Source organism: Eutrigla gurnardus (genome assembly GCF_963514095.1).
Source record: "Eutrigla gurnardus genome assembly, chromosome: 13".
In the NCBI taxonomy this organism is placed as follows: Eukaryota; Metazoa; Chordata; class Actinopteri; order Perciformes; family Triglidae; genus Eutrigla; species Eutrigla gurnardus.
In genome coordinates this window covers 177094-195260 of record NC_139936.1, presented here as the reverse complement: position 1 = coordinate 195260, position 18167 = coordinate 177094, and the positions used below count along the sequence as shown (strand labels likewise).

Sequence of the window (18167 nt, the reverse complement as noted above, 5' to 3'; positions counted from 1 at the left end):
AAAATGAAGACCTGATCAGGTGGTTGGTCATTAAGTGCAGCCAGACTAAACAAGTGTGGAGGAAGAGGAATCAAAGCTGATGGAACCGCTGAGCGTGTTCATCCTAATAAGGAGTTGTCCCCTCCCACTCCAGCAGGTACTGGACTGTCCCCTGAGGAGTGACACGTCGAGCTAACACCTGGTACCTCTCCCCATTGGTCAGTCTGCCTGCCACTCCAAAGTACGAGGAGATGGAGGAGTGAAGCTGGGAGGAGTCAGAGGTGATCTGGGAGGGGTCGGACAGGAAGTGGGAGGAGTCTGTGGTCAGGTGGTTCATAGCTTCTTGGTCCTCCAGCATTCCAGAAGTCTCCTCCCCTCCAAGCTCATCCCCCACCTCACAACGACTAGCCCACTGGGTGTAGCTGTTGCTAGGCAACTTCCTCTTCCTGCTGCCCACCCTCCTTCTGGGGACATGGAGCACAGAGGTCAAAGGTCAGAGAGACTTCATGTAGAACAGTCCAGCACATTTACATTTAGGGCATTTAGCAGACGCTTTTGTCCAAAGCGACTTACAATAAGTACATTTGTGGAAACAAAGAAACCACAACGTATCATTGCCGATAAAGTAAGATGAGCTAAAAAAAAGAAACAAGTGTTAGATCCTCGTCTGAGTAAAGCAGTAGCTGTTCAGCAAACCTACCTTAAGAACAACAGTGTTATGATCAAAGTGCTAAAGGTAGAAGTGCGGGGGGGGGGGACTCAGCTGTCCTGACATTGGTCGGGAGTTCGTTCCACCACTGAGGACCAGAACAGAGAAGAGTCTGGACTTTGCTGAGCCACATTTGTTTGATTTCAGCGATGGTGGTACCAGCCGGCCAGCTGAAGTAGAGGAGCCAAGTGCTCGCTTCGGGGCGTGAGGTTTGACCAGTGTTTGAAGGTAGATGGGTGCCGTTCCACTGATGGCCCTGAAGGCCAGTGTCATCGTCTTGAATTGGATGCGTGCTGCAACAGGGAGCCAGTGGAGGTCACGGAGGAGGGGGGTCACATGGGAGAATTTGGGTAGATTGAAGATAAGGCGTGCTGCAGCGTTCTGGATACGCTGCAATGGTTTAGTCGCCGATAGCAGCACATAGCAGCACTTTAGAAAGAGCACAACTAAGCCACTCCCACCCCACAGGGGAAAACCAGTTCTGGACACAGGTGGAGGACGGGTCAGTTACCTGAAGTGATAGGAGCCGCTGGTGGTAGCAGACCCTGATGTGGAGGCATCAGTAGAGTCCTGATCAATACTGACGGTTCTACTGGAGCCACTGAGAAGAAACATCAGTTAATACATAGAAACGATCACTGATTGATTATTGGAGGATTATTGATCTGTGTTTCACCTCTTCAGACTCTGCAGTTCATCCAGGGTGAAGTCAAAGATGTTGGCCATGTGATGGTTGGACGTCCAGCTGCAGGACAACTCGTTCTACACAGATAGAGAGAGAGAGACACAGAGAGCAATGAGACACAGAGAGAGAGAGAGAGAGAGAGAGAGAGAGAGAGAGAGAGAGAGAGAGAGAAACACACACACACACACACACACACACTAGAGATTAGTTTTGGTGAGGAACCAGGATCAGTAGACTGGAACCAGAGTCTTACATTAGGAATGGCGTCTTCTAGGAGCCACTTGGACTTCCTCTTCCTCCTCTCAGCTGAAACACTGCTCACACACATAATCAATAACAATATTATATACAGCGTTATTATTATGTATTATTCTTCATTATTAGCATTACATACCTGCTGTTTTTGGACTACAAACTAGAGGCCTTTCTGGATTTTGAACTACAAACTAGAGTACCTCCTAGTTTTGGACTACAAACAAGTGTAGCTTGTGGCTTTTGTACTACAAACTAGAGTCCTTCCTGGTTTTTGGACTACAAACTAGAGTCCTTCCTGGTTTTTGGACTACAAACTAGACTAACTCATGGTTTTTGGATTACAAACTAGAGTCCTTCCTGGTTTTTGGATTATAAACTAGAGTCCTTCCTAGTTTTTGGATTACAAACTAGAGTCCTTCCTGGTTTTTGGACTACAAACTAGAGTCCTTCCTGGATTTGACTACAAACTAGAGTAACACCTGGTTTTTGGACTACAAACTAGAGTAACTCCTGGTTTTTGAACTACAAACTAGAGTCCTTCCTGGATTTGACTACAAACTAGAGTCCTTCCTGGTTTTTGGACTACAAACTAGAGTAACTCCTGGTTTTTGGACTACAAACTAGACTAACTCCTGGTTTTTGGATTACAAACTAGAGTCCTTCCTGGTTTTTGGACTACAAACTAGAGTCCTTCCTGGATTTGACTACAAACTAGAGTAACACCTGGTTTTTGGACTACAAACTAGAGTAACTCCTGGTTTTTGAACTACAAACTAGAGTCCTTCCTGGATTTGACTACAAACTAGAGTCCTTCCTGGTTTTTGGACTACAAACTAGAGTAACTCCTGGTTTTTGGACTACAAACTAGACTAACTCCTGGTTTTTGGATTACAAACTAGAGTCCTTCCTGGTTTTTGGACTACAAACTAGAGTCCTTCCTGGATTTGACTACAAACTAGAGTCCTTCCTGGTTTTTGGACTACAAACTAGAGTAACTCCTGGTTTTTGGACTACAAACTAGAGTAACTCCTGGTTTTTGAACTACACACAAAGTCTAACCACAAGTGAAAGGAGTAACCCAGTCATCAGGTCAGGCATGAGAACTACCTGTTCCTGACCACACCCTTCTTCTGGTCCTGGCCTCCATCGTTCTGAGCGCGTTCAGGAAAGAGTTTGGAGGGGGGGTTGGGAGGGACTCTGGTCCGCAGCCGAAAGATGCATTTTCTCTTCTTTATCTCCTTCCCACACAGAAACCTAATCATTCACATAATCAATAATACATATGATCAAGGTATTGATAGGTGCAGGTAAGCGGTGTGGATAGTTGTTCATGTGTGATTCTTACTTGCTCTTGTATTTATTCAGAGCGTCCAGCAGGTGCTGCCCCCTCTCTGCTGGAGGAGTGTTGGACAGCTAAACACAAACAGGCAGGATCAAATCAGGACCAGTCCAGTCTAGATCAGTCTGGTCCAGGTTTATTACAGTCTGGTCCCGGTTTAGTTTAGTACAGTCTGACCTAGGTTTAGTACAATCTGGTCCAGGTTTAGTTTAGTACAGTCTGGTCCAGGTTTAGTACAGTCATGTCCAGGTTTAGTTTAGTACAGTCATGTCCAGGTTTAGTTTAGTACAGTCATGTCCAGGTTTAGTTTCGTACAGTCTGGTCCAGGTTTAGTACAGTCTGGTCCAGGTTTAGTTAAGTACAGTCTGGTCTAGGTTTTAGTTTAAACCAGTCTGGTCCAGGTTCAGTTTGGTACAGCCTGGTCCAGATTTAGTACAGTCTGGTCCAGGTTAAGTTTAGTACAGTCTGGTCCAGGTTTAGTTTAGGACAGTCTGGTCCAGGTTTAGTTTAGTACAGTCATGTCCAAGTTTAGTTTAGTACAGTCTGGTCCAGGTTTAGTTTAGTACAGTCTGGTCCAGGTTCAGTTTGGTACAGCCTGGTCCAGATTTAGTACAGTCTGGTCCAGGTTAAGTTTAGTACAGTCTGGTCCAGGTTTAGTTTAGTACAGTCATGTCAAGGTTAAGTTTCGTACAGTCTGGTCCAGGTTTAGTTTCGTAGAGTCTGGTCCAGATTTAGTTTAGTACAGTCTGGTCCAGGTTTAGTACAGTCTGGTCCAGGTTAAGTTTAGTACAGTCTGGTCCAGGTTTAGTTTAGTACAGTCATGTCCAGGTTTAGTTTCGTACAGTCTGGTCCAGGTTTAGTTTAGTACAGTCTGGTCCAGATTTAGTTTAGTACAGTCTGGTCCATGTTTAGTACAGTCTGGTCCAGGTTTAGTGTAGTACAGGCTGGTCCAGGTTTACTTTAGTACAGTCTGGTCCAGGTTTTAGTTTAGACCAGTCTGGTCCAGGTTCAGTTTGGTACAGCCTGGTCCAGATTTAGTACAGTCTGGTCCAGGTTAAGTTTAGTACAGTCTGGTCCAGGTTAAGTTTAGTACAGTCTGGTCCAGGTTTAGTTTAGTACAGTCATGTCCAGGTTTAGTTTAGTACAGTCATGTCCAGGTTTAGTTTCGTACAGTCTGGTCCAGGTTTAGTTTAGTACAGTCTGGTCCAGATTTAGTTTAGTACAGTCTGGTCCATGTTTAGTACAGTCTGGTCCAGGTTTAGTTTAGTACAGGCTGGTCCAGGTTTACTTTAGTACAATCTGGTCCAGGTTTAGTTTAGTACAGTCTGGTCCAGGTTTAGTACAGTCATGTCCAGGTTTAGTTTAGTACAGTCATGTCCAGGTTTAGTTTAGTACAGTCATGTCCAGGTTTAGTTTCGTACAGTCTGGTCCAGGTTTAGTACAGTCTGGTCCAGGTTTAGTTAAGTACAGTCTGGTCTAGGTTTTAGTTTAAACCAGTCTGGTCCAGGTTCAGTTTGGTACAGCCTGGTCCAGATTTAGTACAGTCTGGTCCAGGTTTAGTTTAGTACAGTCTGGTCCAGGTTTAGTTTAGTACAGTCTGGTCCAGGTTTAGTTTAGTACAGTCTGGTCCAGGTTCAGTTTGGTACAGCCTGGTCCAGATTTAGTACAGTCTGGTCCAGGTTAAGTTTAGTACAGTCTGGTCCAGGTTTAGTTTAGTACAGTCATGTCCAGGTTAAGTTTCGTACAGTCTGGTCCAGGTTTAGTTTCGTAGAGTCTGGTCCAGATTTAGTTTAGTACAGTCTGGTCCAGGTTTAGTACAGTCTGGTCCAGGTTAAGTTTAGTACAGTCTGGTCCAGGTTTAGTTTAGTACAGTCATGTCCAGGTTTAGTTTCGTACAGTCTGGTCCAGGTTTAGTTTAGTACAGTCTGGTCCAGATTTAGTTTAGTACAGTCTGGTCCATGTTTAGTATAGTCTGGTCCAGGTTTAGTGTAGTACAGGCTGGTCCAGGTTTACTTTAGTACAGTCTGGTCCAGGTTTTAGTTTAGACCAGTCTGGTCCAGGTTCAGTTTGGTACAGCCTGGTCCAGATTTAGTACAGTCTGGTCCAGGTTAAGTTTAGTACAGTCTGGTCCAGGTTTAGTTTAGTACAGTCATGTCCAGGTTTAGTTTAGTACAGTCATGTCCAGGTTTAGTTTCGTACAGTCTGGTCCAGGTTTAGTTTAGTACAGTCATGTCCAGGTTTAGTTTCGTACAGTCTGGTCCAGGTTTAGTTTAGTACAGTCTGGTCCAGATTTAGTTTAGTACAGTCTGGTCCATGTTTAGTACAGTCTGGTCCAGGTTTAGTTTAGTACAGGCTGGTCCAGGTTTACTTTAGTACAATCTGGTCCAGGTTTTAGTTTAGACCAGTCTGGTCCAGGTTCAGTTTGGTACAGCCTGGTCCAGATTTAGTACAGTCTGGTCCAGGTTAAGTTTAGTACAGTCTGGTCCAGGTTTAGTTTAGTACAGTCTGGTCCAGGTTCAGTTTGGTACAGCCTGGTCCAGATTTAGTACAGTCTGGTCCAGGTTTAGTTTAGTACAGTCTGGTCTAGGTTTAGTACAGTCTGGTCCAGGTTTACCTTGCCGAGCTGTAAGTTGTCCCAGTTTGCAGAGACCAAGGCGAGGATCTCATCCAGCTCAAAGTATTTCTTCTTGCTGCTGACTGACAGGTTGTAGAGGACCAGGTGGACCAGATCCACCCAGCGCAGAGACAGACGGCGGACGTACTCGGATCCTTTATTACACACCGAACACAGGAAGAGGTAGAACCTGAGGAGGAAGACCTCATCAGACGCTTTTTTAGTACAGAGGGGGACCAGAGGAGGAGTGGAGGAGGACCAGAGGAGGAGGACCAGATGAGGAGAGGACGACCAGAGGAGGACCGGAGGAGAGGAGGGACAGAAGAGTTCTGAGTAAACTACTAGTTTACTCAGATGAGGACCTAACACTTGTTCTACTTTTAGCTCTTACTTTATCAGCAATGATTCGTTGTGGTTTCCTTGTTTCCTTCTTTTGACAAATGTACTTATTGTAAGTCGCTTTGGACAAAAGCGTCTGCTAAATGACCTAAATGTAAATGTAAAGAGGAGAGGAGGACCAGATGAGGAGAGGAGGGGGACCAGATGAGGAGAGGAGGACCAGAGGATGAGGGCCAAAGGAGGACCTGATGAGGAGAGGAGGAGGACCAGAGAAGGACCAGATGAGGAGAGGAGGACCAGATGAGGAGCACAAGAGGAGGAGAAGAGGACCAGATGAGGAGAGGAGGACTAGATGAGGAGGGCCAGAGGAGGACCTGATGAGGAGAGGAGGAGGACCAGAGGAGGACCAGATGAGGAGGAGGTCTCACCTGTCTCCAAACATCATGGAGTCCTGGAGACACTGGGTACAGGCCTCGTGGAACCACTGCTGACACCTGAAGCACTGCAGCATCTTCAGGTACCACCTAACACAAGAGCTCAGGTAAGTAAGACGGCGTCTCTGAGCTAACAGGGAACGTGTCTCTGACTGAATGTGCTCTTACTCTCCAGGGCCTCCACAGTAACAGTAACACTGCTGCTGATTGGTCCGGTGCTGGGAGTCCCAGTCCAGAGAGTCCAGATCATACAGTAAGACCTGCTTCATGGCTGACAGAGCTTTGGCTATGGGACCTTTCTTCAGAGCGCCCCCTTTCTGAAGGGAGGAGACAGACAGGCAGTCAGAGAGAGAGACAGTCACACAGAGAGACAGGCAGGCCATCAGATGGAAAGACACACAGAGACAGACAGACAGACAGTCACACGGAGAGACAGACAGGCAGTCCCACAGAAGAACAGACACGCAGTCACACAGCGAGACAGGCAGGCAGTCAGATGGAAAGACACACAGAGACAGACAGGCACTCACACGTTGAGACAGACAGGCAGTCACACAGAGAGATAGAGAGGCAGTCACACAGAGAGACAGACAGGCAGTCAGATGGAAAGGCACACAGAGACAGACAGGCACTCACACGTTGAGACAGACAGGCAGTCACACAGAGAGACAGACAGGCAGTCACACAACGAGACAGGCAGGCAGTCAGATGGAAAGACACACAGAGACAGACAGGCAGTCACACAGAGAGATAGAGAGGCAGTCACACAGAGACAGACAGGCAGTCAGATGGAAAGACACACAGAGACAGACAGGCACTCACATGTTGAGACAGACAGGCAGAACACAGAGAGACAGACAGGCAGTCACACAGAGAGACAGACAGGCAGTCACACGGAGAGACAGACAGGCAGTCCCACAGAGAGACAGACAGGCAGTCCCACAGAAGAACAGACACGCAGTCACACAATGAGACAGGCAGGCAGTCAGATGGAAAGACAGACAGGCAGTCACACAATGAGACAGGCAGGCAGTCAGATGGAAAGACAGACAGGCAGTCACACAGAAGGACAGACAGGCAGTCAGTCACACAGAGTGACAAACAGACAGTCACACAGAGACAGACAGGCAGTCACACAGACAGGCAGTCACACAGAAAGACAGACAGGCAATCACACAGGTAGACAGCATCATCTGTAGTTTACCCGGACAGCCAGAGCAAAGACACAACGTCTACAGAACCAGGGACTGGGACTGATGCTGCCCTCTACAGGAGGGACATGGCACTGCTGGTGGAACCCTGGAGGAGAGACGGAGACACAGAGACAAACAGGTACTATTACCCTGGAGGAGAGACCCATCCCGTCATCATTAAGGATCCAGATCTGGTTTAGATTAATCGAATGATGATATCAACATGTGTGAAACACATTTCAGAGCAAGCGACCATGTGACATCATTCCAAGGCATTTACCTAAATGTTCTGAATGAAAACGTACAGTTAGTCCCGTGGTCAGCTGTAAGCCCTGCGGTTAGCTGTTAGCCTCGTGGTTAGCTGTTAGCCTCGTGGTTAGCTGTTAGCCCCGTGGTCAGCTGTTAGCCTCGTGGTTAGCTGTTAGCCCCGTGGTTAGCTGTTAGCCTCGTGGTTAGCTGTTAGCCTCGTGGTTAGCTGTTAGCCCCGTGGTCAGCTGTTAGCCCCGTGGTCAGCTGTTAGCCCCGTGGTCGGCTGTTAGCCCCATGGTTAGCTGTTAGCTCTGTGGTCACTTGTAAGCCCCGTGGTTAGCTGTTAGCTCTGTGGTCTCTTGTAAGCCCCGTGGTTAGCTGTTAGCCCCGTGGTCAGCTGTAAGCCCCGTGGTTAGCTGTTAGCCCCGTGGTCAGCTGTTAGCCCCGTGGTCAGCTGTTAGCCCCGTGGTCAGCTGTTAGCCCTGTGGTCAGCTGTTAGCCTCGTGGTCAGCTGTTAGCCCCGTGGTCAGCTGTTAGCCCCGTGGTCAGCTGTTAGCCCCATGGTTAGCTGTTAGCTCTGTGGTCTCTTGTAAGCCCCGCGGTTAGCTGGTAGCCCCGTGGTCAGCTGTTAGCTCTGTTAGCTAATTCTGCACCAATAAACTAAAGCGGTCCAGCTCATGTTTCTGCATGATCTCAATACCTCCTCTAGGTGGCGCCAGAGCTGATTGAGATCTCCGTCTATTGTTGTGTATGTGACCTACTGATGTTGAACTACTGCCGAGCGCCTCCAAGCCTCTCTTGAATAAGTGTTTAGTTTGGTTGGCTAGCAGAAACACAGCTGTCCCGCTGACATGCTAACATGCACACGTCATATTGTACAGGTCGTACAGGTTTCATGGAGGATCAATAATTTCATGGAGGATGAATCAGGCCATCAATCACATATTGATGAGACTGTAAACATAATAAACATCATGATATTAAACTGTGACGCTGCCTGTCTCACTTACCGATGCCACACTTCCCACAGATGAGGATCTGGTTGTCTGGATTTGATTGGTTGTCAGAGTTTGGCTCCGCCTCCTGACACACAGAGCAGCGAGGCTCCTCCCCCGGCACTCCAGCTGCAACGTGATTGGACGAGTATTGTGATGGACAGACAGAAGCAGCATGAAGGTTAGACACATTTATTAGTGTCTCTGCCTGTCTTTGTCAATCTTTACCTGTCTGTCTCTTCATCTGTCTGTTTCTCACCATGTTGACGTCTCTCTCTCTCTCTCTACCTGTCTCTCACCATGTTGGATGTCTTTCTCTCTCTCTACATACCTTTCTCTCACTATGTTGGATGTCTGTCTCTCTACTGTCTTTCTCTCTCTACTGTTTTGTCTCTCCCCATGTTGGATGTCTTTCTCTCTACCGGTCTGTCTCTCTATGTTGAATGTCTTTCTCTCTCTCTCTCTACCTGTCTCTCACCATGTTGGATGTCTTTCTCTCTACCGGTCTGTCTCTCTGTTTTGTCTCTTACCATGTTGGATGTCTTTCTCTCTCTCTACATACCTTTCTCTCACTATGTTGGATTTCTGTCTCTCTACTGTTTTGTCTCTCCCCATGTTGGATGTCTTTCTCTCTCTCTACTGTTTTGTCTCTCCCCATGTTCGATGTCTTTCTCTCTACCGGTCTGTCTCTTTATGTTGAATGTCTTTCTCTCTACCGGTCTGTGTCTCTGTTGGATGTCTTTCTCTCTACCCGTCTGTCTCTCACCATGTTGGATGTCTTTCTCTCTCTACCTGTCTGTCTCACTATGTTGAATGTCTTTCTCTCTCTCTACCCGTCTGTCTCTCACCATGTTGGATGTCTTTCTCTCTCTACCTGTCTGTCTCACTATGTTGAATGTCTTTCTCTCTCTCTACCCGTCTCTCACCATGTTGGATGTCTTTCTCTCTCTACCTGTCTGTCTCACTATGTTGAATGTCTTTCTCTCTCTCTACCCGTCTCTCACCATGTTGGATGTCTTTCTCTCTACCGGTCTGTCTGTCTTGTCTCTCCCCATGTTGGATGTCTTTCTCTCTCTCTACTGTTTTGTCTCTCCCTATTTTGGATGTCTTTCTCTCTCTACCTGTCTGTCTCACTATGTTGAATGTCTTTCTCTCTACCCGTCTGTCTCTCACCATGTTGAATGTCTTTCTCTCTCTCTACCCGTCTCTCACCATGTTGGATGTCTTTTTCTCTACCGGTCTGTCTCTCTTCTGTTTTGTCTCTCCCCATTTTGGATGTCTTTCTCTCTCTACCTGTCTGTCTCACTATGTTGAATGTCTCTCTCTCTCTACCCGTCTCTCACCATGTTGGATGTCTGTCTCTCTACCGGTCTGTCTCTCTACTGTTTTGTCTCTCACCATGTTGGATGTCCTTCCAGAGGACCCAGAACTTGGAGTTGTCCTCAAACGTAACGAAGCAGCTCTGCCGGGGAGGGCTAACCTGTCCACCAATCACAGCACAGAGATTCACATTAACAAATAAGAGAATAGACTCGTTCCAGATGAGCCAGGCCTGCGCAGAATCGATCGACGGCGATCACAGCACAATGCATGCTGGGTAGTGTCCGACTTGATCCCGACTTACTTTGACGTCATGAACACGTGGGCAACGATAATCTCACAAGATCAAGGCGGCCGGCTCTTTCCTGACTCTTATGCGGCGTTCACACCGGACGCGATAGACGCAAATACAATCGCGTGAGACCCGTGTATCGCGCCGCTTGATCATTTTGGACTATTCGCGTCATTCGCGTCTTTCGCGTCATTCGCTTCATTCGCGTCATTCGCTTCATTCGCGCATGATGCTCAATTTTGAGGGGAGCCGGCGGGTCACGTCGGCGGACCCTCCTCCTCCGCCTCGGGGTACCCGATGCCAGAGTCCGGGAGCCTCCTCCGGGAGCCACGTCCCTCGCACCTCTCCCCAGAGTCGGGGCCACATTCGACCTCAGATCAGACGAGACAACCCGCTGAATTTAAGCATATTACTAAGCGGAAGAAAATAAACTATAGGATTCCCTCAGTAGCGGCGAGCGAAGAGGGAAGAGCCCAGCGCCGAATCCCCGTCCGACGGGCGGGCGGACGTGGGAAATGTGGCGTACGGAAGACCGATTGCCCGGTGTCGCGCGGGGGCCTGAGTCCTTCTGATCGAGGCTCAGCCCATGGACGGTGTGAGGCCGGTACGGCCCCCGTCGCGCCGGGGTCCGGTCTTCCTGAGTCGGGTTTGGTAATGCAGCCCGTCCATCTCAGCTCATCTGTCTGTCGGCTTGAACTCGTCGCTGATTGGATGTCGCGGCGCGATGCCGCCTGAAAAGTTCGATATTTTCAACTTTATTCGCGCCGGGTCAGACGCGCCATTCGCGCCGCGTCAGACGCGCCATTCGCTTCATTCGCGTCAGACGCGCCATTCGCGCCGCGTCAGACGCGCCATTCGCGCCGCGTCTCATCGCGCCAGACGCTCCATTCGCGCCGCCTCCGCCTGAATCGCGTGTCATCGCGCCATTTACATTGGTTTTCAATGTAGAGTCGCCGCTCAATTCGCGTCTATCGCGATCGGTGTGAACGCCCCTTTATGGAGCAACGGCAGCTGTTCATTTCCCGAGGTTTTACTAAAGTATTCTGATTCTGATTTCCACAGATATTTATGAACAAATATAAATAAACGCAAATGTGGTCGCAAACTACAGATAGCCTACAGATCGCGTCTAACGGGATGTAACTTTTTCTATGACTTCCTGTCAAATCTTCGAAGGCCAATGGAAACTGTCCGACTGGAACTCAGCTTTTAGGCTCCGCCTCCTGCTGCTTCTGCTGCCTGCTCTCGGCTACTTTCCAGGTGAGGCGCCGTTCATCTCCAACGGGCCTAATATTTTAGGGTGTCTTACCCTCTGTATCTTTCCCAGGTAGTAGAGTCCATCTGACCAATGACAGAGGACAAACTGTCCAACACTCAGACTGGACTCCGCCCTCTCCTCCGGACCCTGCCCCCTATGGCATTCGCCACCCCCTGGAGACACTTGAGGATCCAGGCTACAGAAGACTTCAATCAGATCCTCAAACATCCTGGAGAGAGACAGACAGGTAGAGAGAGGGACAGACAGGTAGACACAGACAGACATATGGATGACATTTAGTTTTTATTGTCTCGTCTGTATGTGAAGATCAAAAAAAGGTTTTCTTCTCAACCAGAGACACTAGAGCAGCTACTCTGATAGAGAAGCTAAGCCCCGCCCGTTCCATCATGGCTCCGTATTCTAGAATAAATGTATGCTAGTCAACGGAAACATGAATAATGGTTTGATCCACATCTGATGGGAATGTCAGGGATCCAGACTCAGGTTTCCAGAGCTCTTCTGCACCGTTTGGCACCATAGTAACACACCTGGTATACCTTTACAGGTCCCACAGACATGCTCTTCTTTGGTCATAATCAGCACACCGGAAAGAGGCGGGGCTTAGCCTCTATGACACAAACCCCTCTGTTGACTACATTATTATCATGTGGTTCCACTCGTATCTTTTGCCTTTGTTATGAGCTAACTAGCGGTAGATCACAGCTAACTCACAATTTCACCGTCAGATGTTCAAGGGTTCAGACTTTTTCAAACATAGAAAGGTTATTTAGACAACTGCTGGCTATTTTATTATAGTTTATTCTGGTCAAACCTCACGCCCCAAAGCGAGCACTTCGCTCCTCTACTTCAGCTGGCCGGCTGGTACCACCATCGCTGAAATCAAACAAATGTCGCTCAGCAAAGTCCAGACTCTTCTCTGTTCTGGTCCTCAGTGGTGGAACGAACTCCCGACTAATGTCAGGACAGCAGAGTCACTGCCATCTTCAGGAAAAGGCTGAAGACTCACCTGTTCAGACTTCACCTCGACTAGCATGACCCACTAACCCCCCCCCCCCCCCCCCCCAAAAAAAAAAAAAAAAAAAACCTTACCTATAGCACTCTGATCGTAGCACTGTTGCTCTTGAACTACTACTTTACTCAGATGAGGACCTAACACTTGTTCTATTTTTAGCTCTTACTTTATCGGCAATGATATGTTGTGGTTTCCTTGTTTCCTTCTTTTGACAAATGTAGTTATTGTAGGTCGCTTTGGACAAAAGCGTCTGCTAAATGACCTAAATGTAAATGTAGTTTCAGTTAGACGTTAAACACAATAATACAGCAATGGATGCTGTTTCAATACACATCCCACTCTAAGCTAAGGGGGAAAAGAGCCATAAGGGTTTAGTACCATGATGAATATTTGTTTTAGTAGTATTGATGACTCTCCACACAACATGTTCATTTACCTATACATTTTTCTCTTTACAGGTGATCTTGCGACTGATGGCAAGACAGAGATCACACCCAAGATCTCGCTACTGGTGGGACACAACTGTTCCTGATTTCACCTCTCACCAGCCAGTTCATGCAGAATTTCCGAGTGTCCCAGGACTCGTTTGAGTATATCTGCAGTCGGGTGAGGCATGACTTGGGGAGAAGGAACACAAATGACTGTTTGTGTGTCCCAAGCCAGAAGCCGGTAGCTACTTCACCACTGGTGGTGAATACAGGACCATCAGCCATCTTTTTGGAGTAGGCTTGAGCACCGTCTTTAATTGTGGTCAGGATTTCTGTAACACAGTCATCAAGGTGCTGCTCCCTGTCCACATCACATGACCTGATGCTGAGAGGTCAGCAGAAATGGCTGCTGTCTTTCAGAGTCATTGGAGAGTGCCACGGTGTGTAAGTGCAATAGATGGAAGCCACATTCCCATTATAGCACCAGAAGAGTATCCCTGAGACTACTACAACAAGAAGGGATGGCATTTGGTTGTCCTGCAAGCAGCTGTGGATGGCAGAGGACGCAAGAGTAAAACAGTCCCATTTGTGGGAAGTCCGAAGTGATGGGTAACTTCTAGGTCAAAGCAAAGTGACCATCTCTGGCTGTGACGTTGGATATTACCTGATAGGTGATCCAGCCTACCCCATACAGACCTGGCTCATGAAACCCTTTTCTGACACTGGCAGATTGACCCCTGAACAACACACCTACAAGCACAACTCAGCAGTGCGCCATCAGTTGTGGAAATGGCTTTTGGGAGATTGAAAGAAGGGTGGAGGGGCCTCTTAAAAAGAAATGACTGCAAGCTGGAGCTGTGCAAGAAAATGGCGCTGACCTGCTGTGTCCTTCATAACATCTCTGAGGAACATGGTGACAATTTCACTGAGGAGCACCAAGACAGACAGACCAACATCCAGCCTCCTCTTCCGGCATTACCTGATCATGGCAGTCCAGAAGGGGCTGACATTAGAGCCGCTGTACTGGCCTATTTTAACGGAGACAATGAGTCATTTGTTTGGTTGTTTTGGTATTTCTTTCATGTAACCGTTTAATTGTTCAGTTCAATAAGATCATAAAAATTAAATGGCATTTCTTTGTAACATCTGTGTAATAAAAAGGTTAGGGTTAGAAAGGTGGCTTTTCTTTCATTACTTGTTTTCAAAAGCTCTAACCAGCTTACGTTTTATACAGTTAATAATTTTACATCACTTATGAACACATGAGCATTGCTGTTTCTTATATTAGGGCAGTGATCTGTCGTGTGTTGGAATGTATGTATTGTTTTTAGGTTTTTTATACACCTACTACAACCAAAGTACCCGTGTTGGGAGAAATAAACTACTTGACTTGACTTAGAAAAAGCATTTATTTACATAAACACAACATAACAACAAGGTGACATGTGAACAGTGCAAAGGTGCAAAGTGGTGTGATTCTTTTTTGGCTTGTGTCTCCATTACGGACACCATGCGCCCCATTAGACTGAGGAACGTACTGGCATCTGCCTCCAGTTTGTGCAGCAAGGCATCATTCATTTCCTTGCTGTGCAGCAGGAACTTCTCCTCCGCCCGCTCAAGGTAGTCCAGAAGCTCAGCGTTGCTGTCTCGCTTCCTCTTAGCTGTGTACAAGAACAGAATAATGAGTTTAAAGTTAGTACATCAACACAGATTCAGCAATACAACATAAGAAACATGTCAGCTCAGCAATGAGAGCATTAGTCTTACAGCAAAGCATATAGACAGGTGTTGCTCATAGGAGAAGCTGCCCTGGTTTACGGCTGGTAGGGGATTTTATATGAATGACTGGCCATTTATTACAGCATGTAGATTTTATTCTAAAGTCACTTACCAGGTCGGTATGCTGTGTTTGTCCTGAGCTGCTGGATGGTGCAGGAGAGCTGCAGTGGAGTGGAGACGTCAGGTCCTCGTCCTCTATGGTGGAGAACTCTATAAACCACATAAAAACAGCACTTCAAACACAAACTTGACCGCTTAACATTCAATTCAATTTGATTTATAGTGTCATATCACAACAGAAGTCCTCTGAGGGCACTTGCACACATCGAGCAGGACTAGAATACACTCATGATTTCCAGAGTCAATACGATTTCAAAGTCCCAACAACACCCAGGGTGTTACAGTGACAGTGGCCAGAAAAACAGCCTGAATAGGCTTTTAGGCAGAGATCTCCTGCAGCCCAAGCCTTGGCTTCCAACTGCATTTGGTGTACATGTTAAGCCAACGGTTGAAGTGGCGCTGGTAGGTGAGCCCATGGCTAAGTAGTGTGCTGTTAGCTATTGCTAGCATGGCTAACTGTTGGTCAGTTAACATTACACACATTAACTGAAGTAACTAGTAATGGTCACTCAACTTTATGCACGGCGAAAATGTCTAAAAGAAACTTACCAGGCTCTGACCAGTGTCGTCCACCAGTGTCGTCCACCAGTGTCGTCCACCAGTGCCTCCAGCATTGCCGTTGCTGAATTTAAGGCTCCGTTGCGTTATTTGCCGGTCTATCGCTGAGGACCGAGTCCAGAATGTCGAGGTGGGGGGTACTTTCTCGGCCGCCCGTTGCCGCTTTGACCAAGATGCTTTTTTTGGTCCCTGTAGTCTCTTTTCAGTTTTTTTTAGTTTGTTGCTGATCTGCTCGACAGTACGCTCGTCCCCCGCCGCAGCCTTCTCTTGTTCAAGTTGCTGTAATATGGATTTGGTTCGTGTAGCCCCCTCCAGTTTTGCCTGGACTTCAGCTGAAGACCATATTGCTAGGAGACAGTTTATCTTCTCCACAGACCACTGCTGCTTTGCTACATCCATGATTTCTCGGCAGCGATTTTTTAAAAATGGTGCTTCACACGGGCTTGTACTTGGGCTTAGCCCCGCCCCTTCCGCTGATGTAAGCGTTTTTTCTTCTAGCCCAGCAAAGAAGTGGTGCTCCTCTGGACCTGATTTTTCTGGCCCAGAGCCAGTTCTTTGTTGGTGGAAACAGAAAAAAACACTTCCAAATTAAGCACTGGCCCCGAACCAGCACTTGAACTGCTTTGGTGGAAACGGGGTGTTGACTGGTACAGTGAATGAAAAGGGTTTATCAATCAATCATTATTTAATAACATCTACATCTATTGGGTGAAATTAATGTACAGCTTCCATAAACCGGGGGGGAAGTAACAGTGAATGTTAATTGTGTTACTCTCTTTAAATATAATTTTGAGTTCCTGGGAAATAAGATATAAGAGAGGGAGACAGGGAGGAGACAGACAGACAGGTTGAAGGAGACAGAAAGAGTGACAGCGAGGAGACAGACAGACAGCAGATATTGCTGCTCAGTATATCAACATGCCAGGGTATACTGTAGGCTATATAATTCATATAAAGTTAATGTTCTTATTGTATTTTGAAACATTCATGCCAGTGAAGCTCCTTTGAATCGAAATGAGACAGAGACAGACACAGAGGGTCTGTCTCTGTCTCAGTTCGACAGCTATGATTAATTCCTGAACTATCAGGGGGATTTTGACAGGTCTGAGCATGCGCAGTGTGTCCTCCCATCATAACCGCACACCGTTTAAGCCCTGAAGTAGTCCTACCGGCCCCGGGTCACAACGAGTTAAATAACGGACGAACCCGGGTTATCTGTACCGGCTCCGGTAACTGACCCGGGTTACATCCCGGTAACAGAACACAACACCCACAGTACCAGTTAGCTGTACCGGCTTCGCGGTGTAAAAAGCATACGGTGTTTCCGTTTAGCGGCGAAGCGAACCCGAACAACCCGCCGAGAGACGCTCCAAGTCGGGTTCAAAACACGAGTCAAGCCGAGCAGAAGCGGGTTCAAATACAGAAACAGCTGTCTTACGTCCTCTAGTCCGGTATGGGACCACCTGTCCTCCGGTCCTCCGAGCCACAGACAGGCGGGTGTTACTCCGACAGACAGGTTGCCCTCTTCCGCGACAGACAAACACCAGTCCGTGTCACCGTGTCCTCTCTCGCTCTGTCCGTCCTGTCTCCCTCTCCCTCTGTCTCTGTCTCTCTCTCTCTCTCTCTCTCTCCCTCTGTCTCTGTCTCTCTCCCTCTGTCTCTGTCTCTCTCTCCCTCTGTCTCTCTCTCTCTCCCTCTGTCTCTCTCTCTCCCTCTGTCTCTCTCTCTCTCCCTCTGTCTCTGTCTCTCTCTCTCTCTCCCTCTGTTTTCGTGGCGCCAAACTTCAAACTTCGACCGTCGCCATTTTTTACTTTCCCGCGAATCACAGGAGGAGGTTTTCCTCATTTACATAAGCGTCATCAGTACCGCGCCGTCATCGGTGTCGTCATCACGTCGCCACCAGGAAGTATCGCTCATACGGACAGCTTTCACCTTGTTAATGTGTTGTAACTTAAGCTTATACTGTTTCAAATGCAAGCAAATGTTTTTTCCTCAAATGAGTTTTTGTAAAAAGATGTGTATTTCAAATTGAAATGTACAGAAATAGATTTGAAATTAAGTTTGAAAAAAACAACAACCTGTTAACTGTTTTAACTCATCATCCTCTGTCTTCTTTAATCAGTTATATATTCGATATTTAATAATATAAGTTCAACATTATCATGTGATGTTTAACAACCACGGAAACATGAAAGTTCCACACATTTACAATATAATGTAATTCTGTTCATAAAAGTAAAACACTTTTTTTTTTTTGTGATAAATTTTTTTTATTTATTTATTCAATCATTAATTGCACATCTTGGAGGGGGAAGCATATTTACAGTCAAAAAGAAACAAAGTGAAAGCAAAATTAAAAGAGCATCCTTAGCAGTGATAACGGCAAAGTGAAATATTGCTTGTTCCGATGCCTGCTCCCCCTCTCCTCCCCGCAGTCCCTCCAACCCACCCAATCTGTCCCCACCCTCTAAGCCTTAGCATGATGAAATCAGAGTGTTGAGGGAAAAAAAAAAAACCACACACGCACACATACCACTCTCAACCCTTTCCCCTTGCCACCCCGGAATGTCAGAAGAAAATATATATAT

At 47.1% G+C, this 18167-nt stretch overlaps 1 protein-coding gene across 2 annotated transcripts; it reads right to left on the bottom strand.

Moving 5' to 3' along the window:
- Nucleotides 1-97: 97 nt before the first annotated feature.
- On the bottom strand, nt 98-17302 carry phf19 (PHD finger protein 19). 2 transcript variants are annotated; one of them, XM_084024894.1, is made up of 14 exons: nt 17018-17302; nt 11713-11890; nt 10190-10271; nt 8807-8920; nt 7559-7653; nt 6523-6671; nt 6349-6444; nt 5582-5771; nt 2974-3041; nt 2736-2882; nt 1627-1687; nt 1365-1450; nt 1200-1289; nt 98-440 (listed from the first exon to the last, which is right to left on the bottom strand). In XM_084024894.1, the coding sequence occupies exons 2-14, from the start codon at nt 11887-11889 to the stop codon at nt 104-106; spliced, it is 1692 nt and encodes a 563-aa protein (XP_083881020.1). In that variant the 5' UTR covers nt 11890; nt 17018-17302; the 3' UTR covers nt 98-103. The 2 variants fall into 2 exon arrangements, with proteins under 2 accessions (XP_083881020.1, XP_083881019.1); XM_084024893.1 differs by having other exon boundaries at nt 98-443; nt 17018-17301.
- Nucleotides 17303-18167: the final 865 nt, after the last annotated feature.

What these genes read in the sequence shown, in the direction of transcription:
- phf19 (XM_084024893.1), bottom strand. Translation starts at nt 11,889, where the DNA reads ATGTTTGAGGATCTGATTGAAGTCTTCTGTAGCCTGGATCCTCAAGTG. An exon ending in ACAACTTACAGCTCGGCAAG is followed by an intron (nt 3,042 to 5,581) that starts GTAAACCTGGAC and finishes GTTTGTGTTTAG; the next exon opens with CTGTCCAACACTCCTCCAGC. An exon ending in AGCGGCTCCTATCACTTCAG is followed by an intron (nt 444 to 1,199) that starts GTAACTGACCCG and finishes CCATGTCCCCAG; the next exon opens with AAGGAGGGTGGGCAGCAGGA.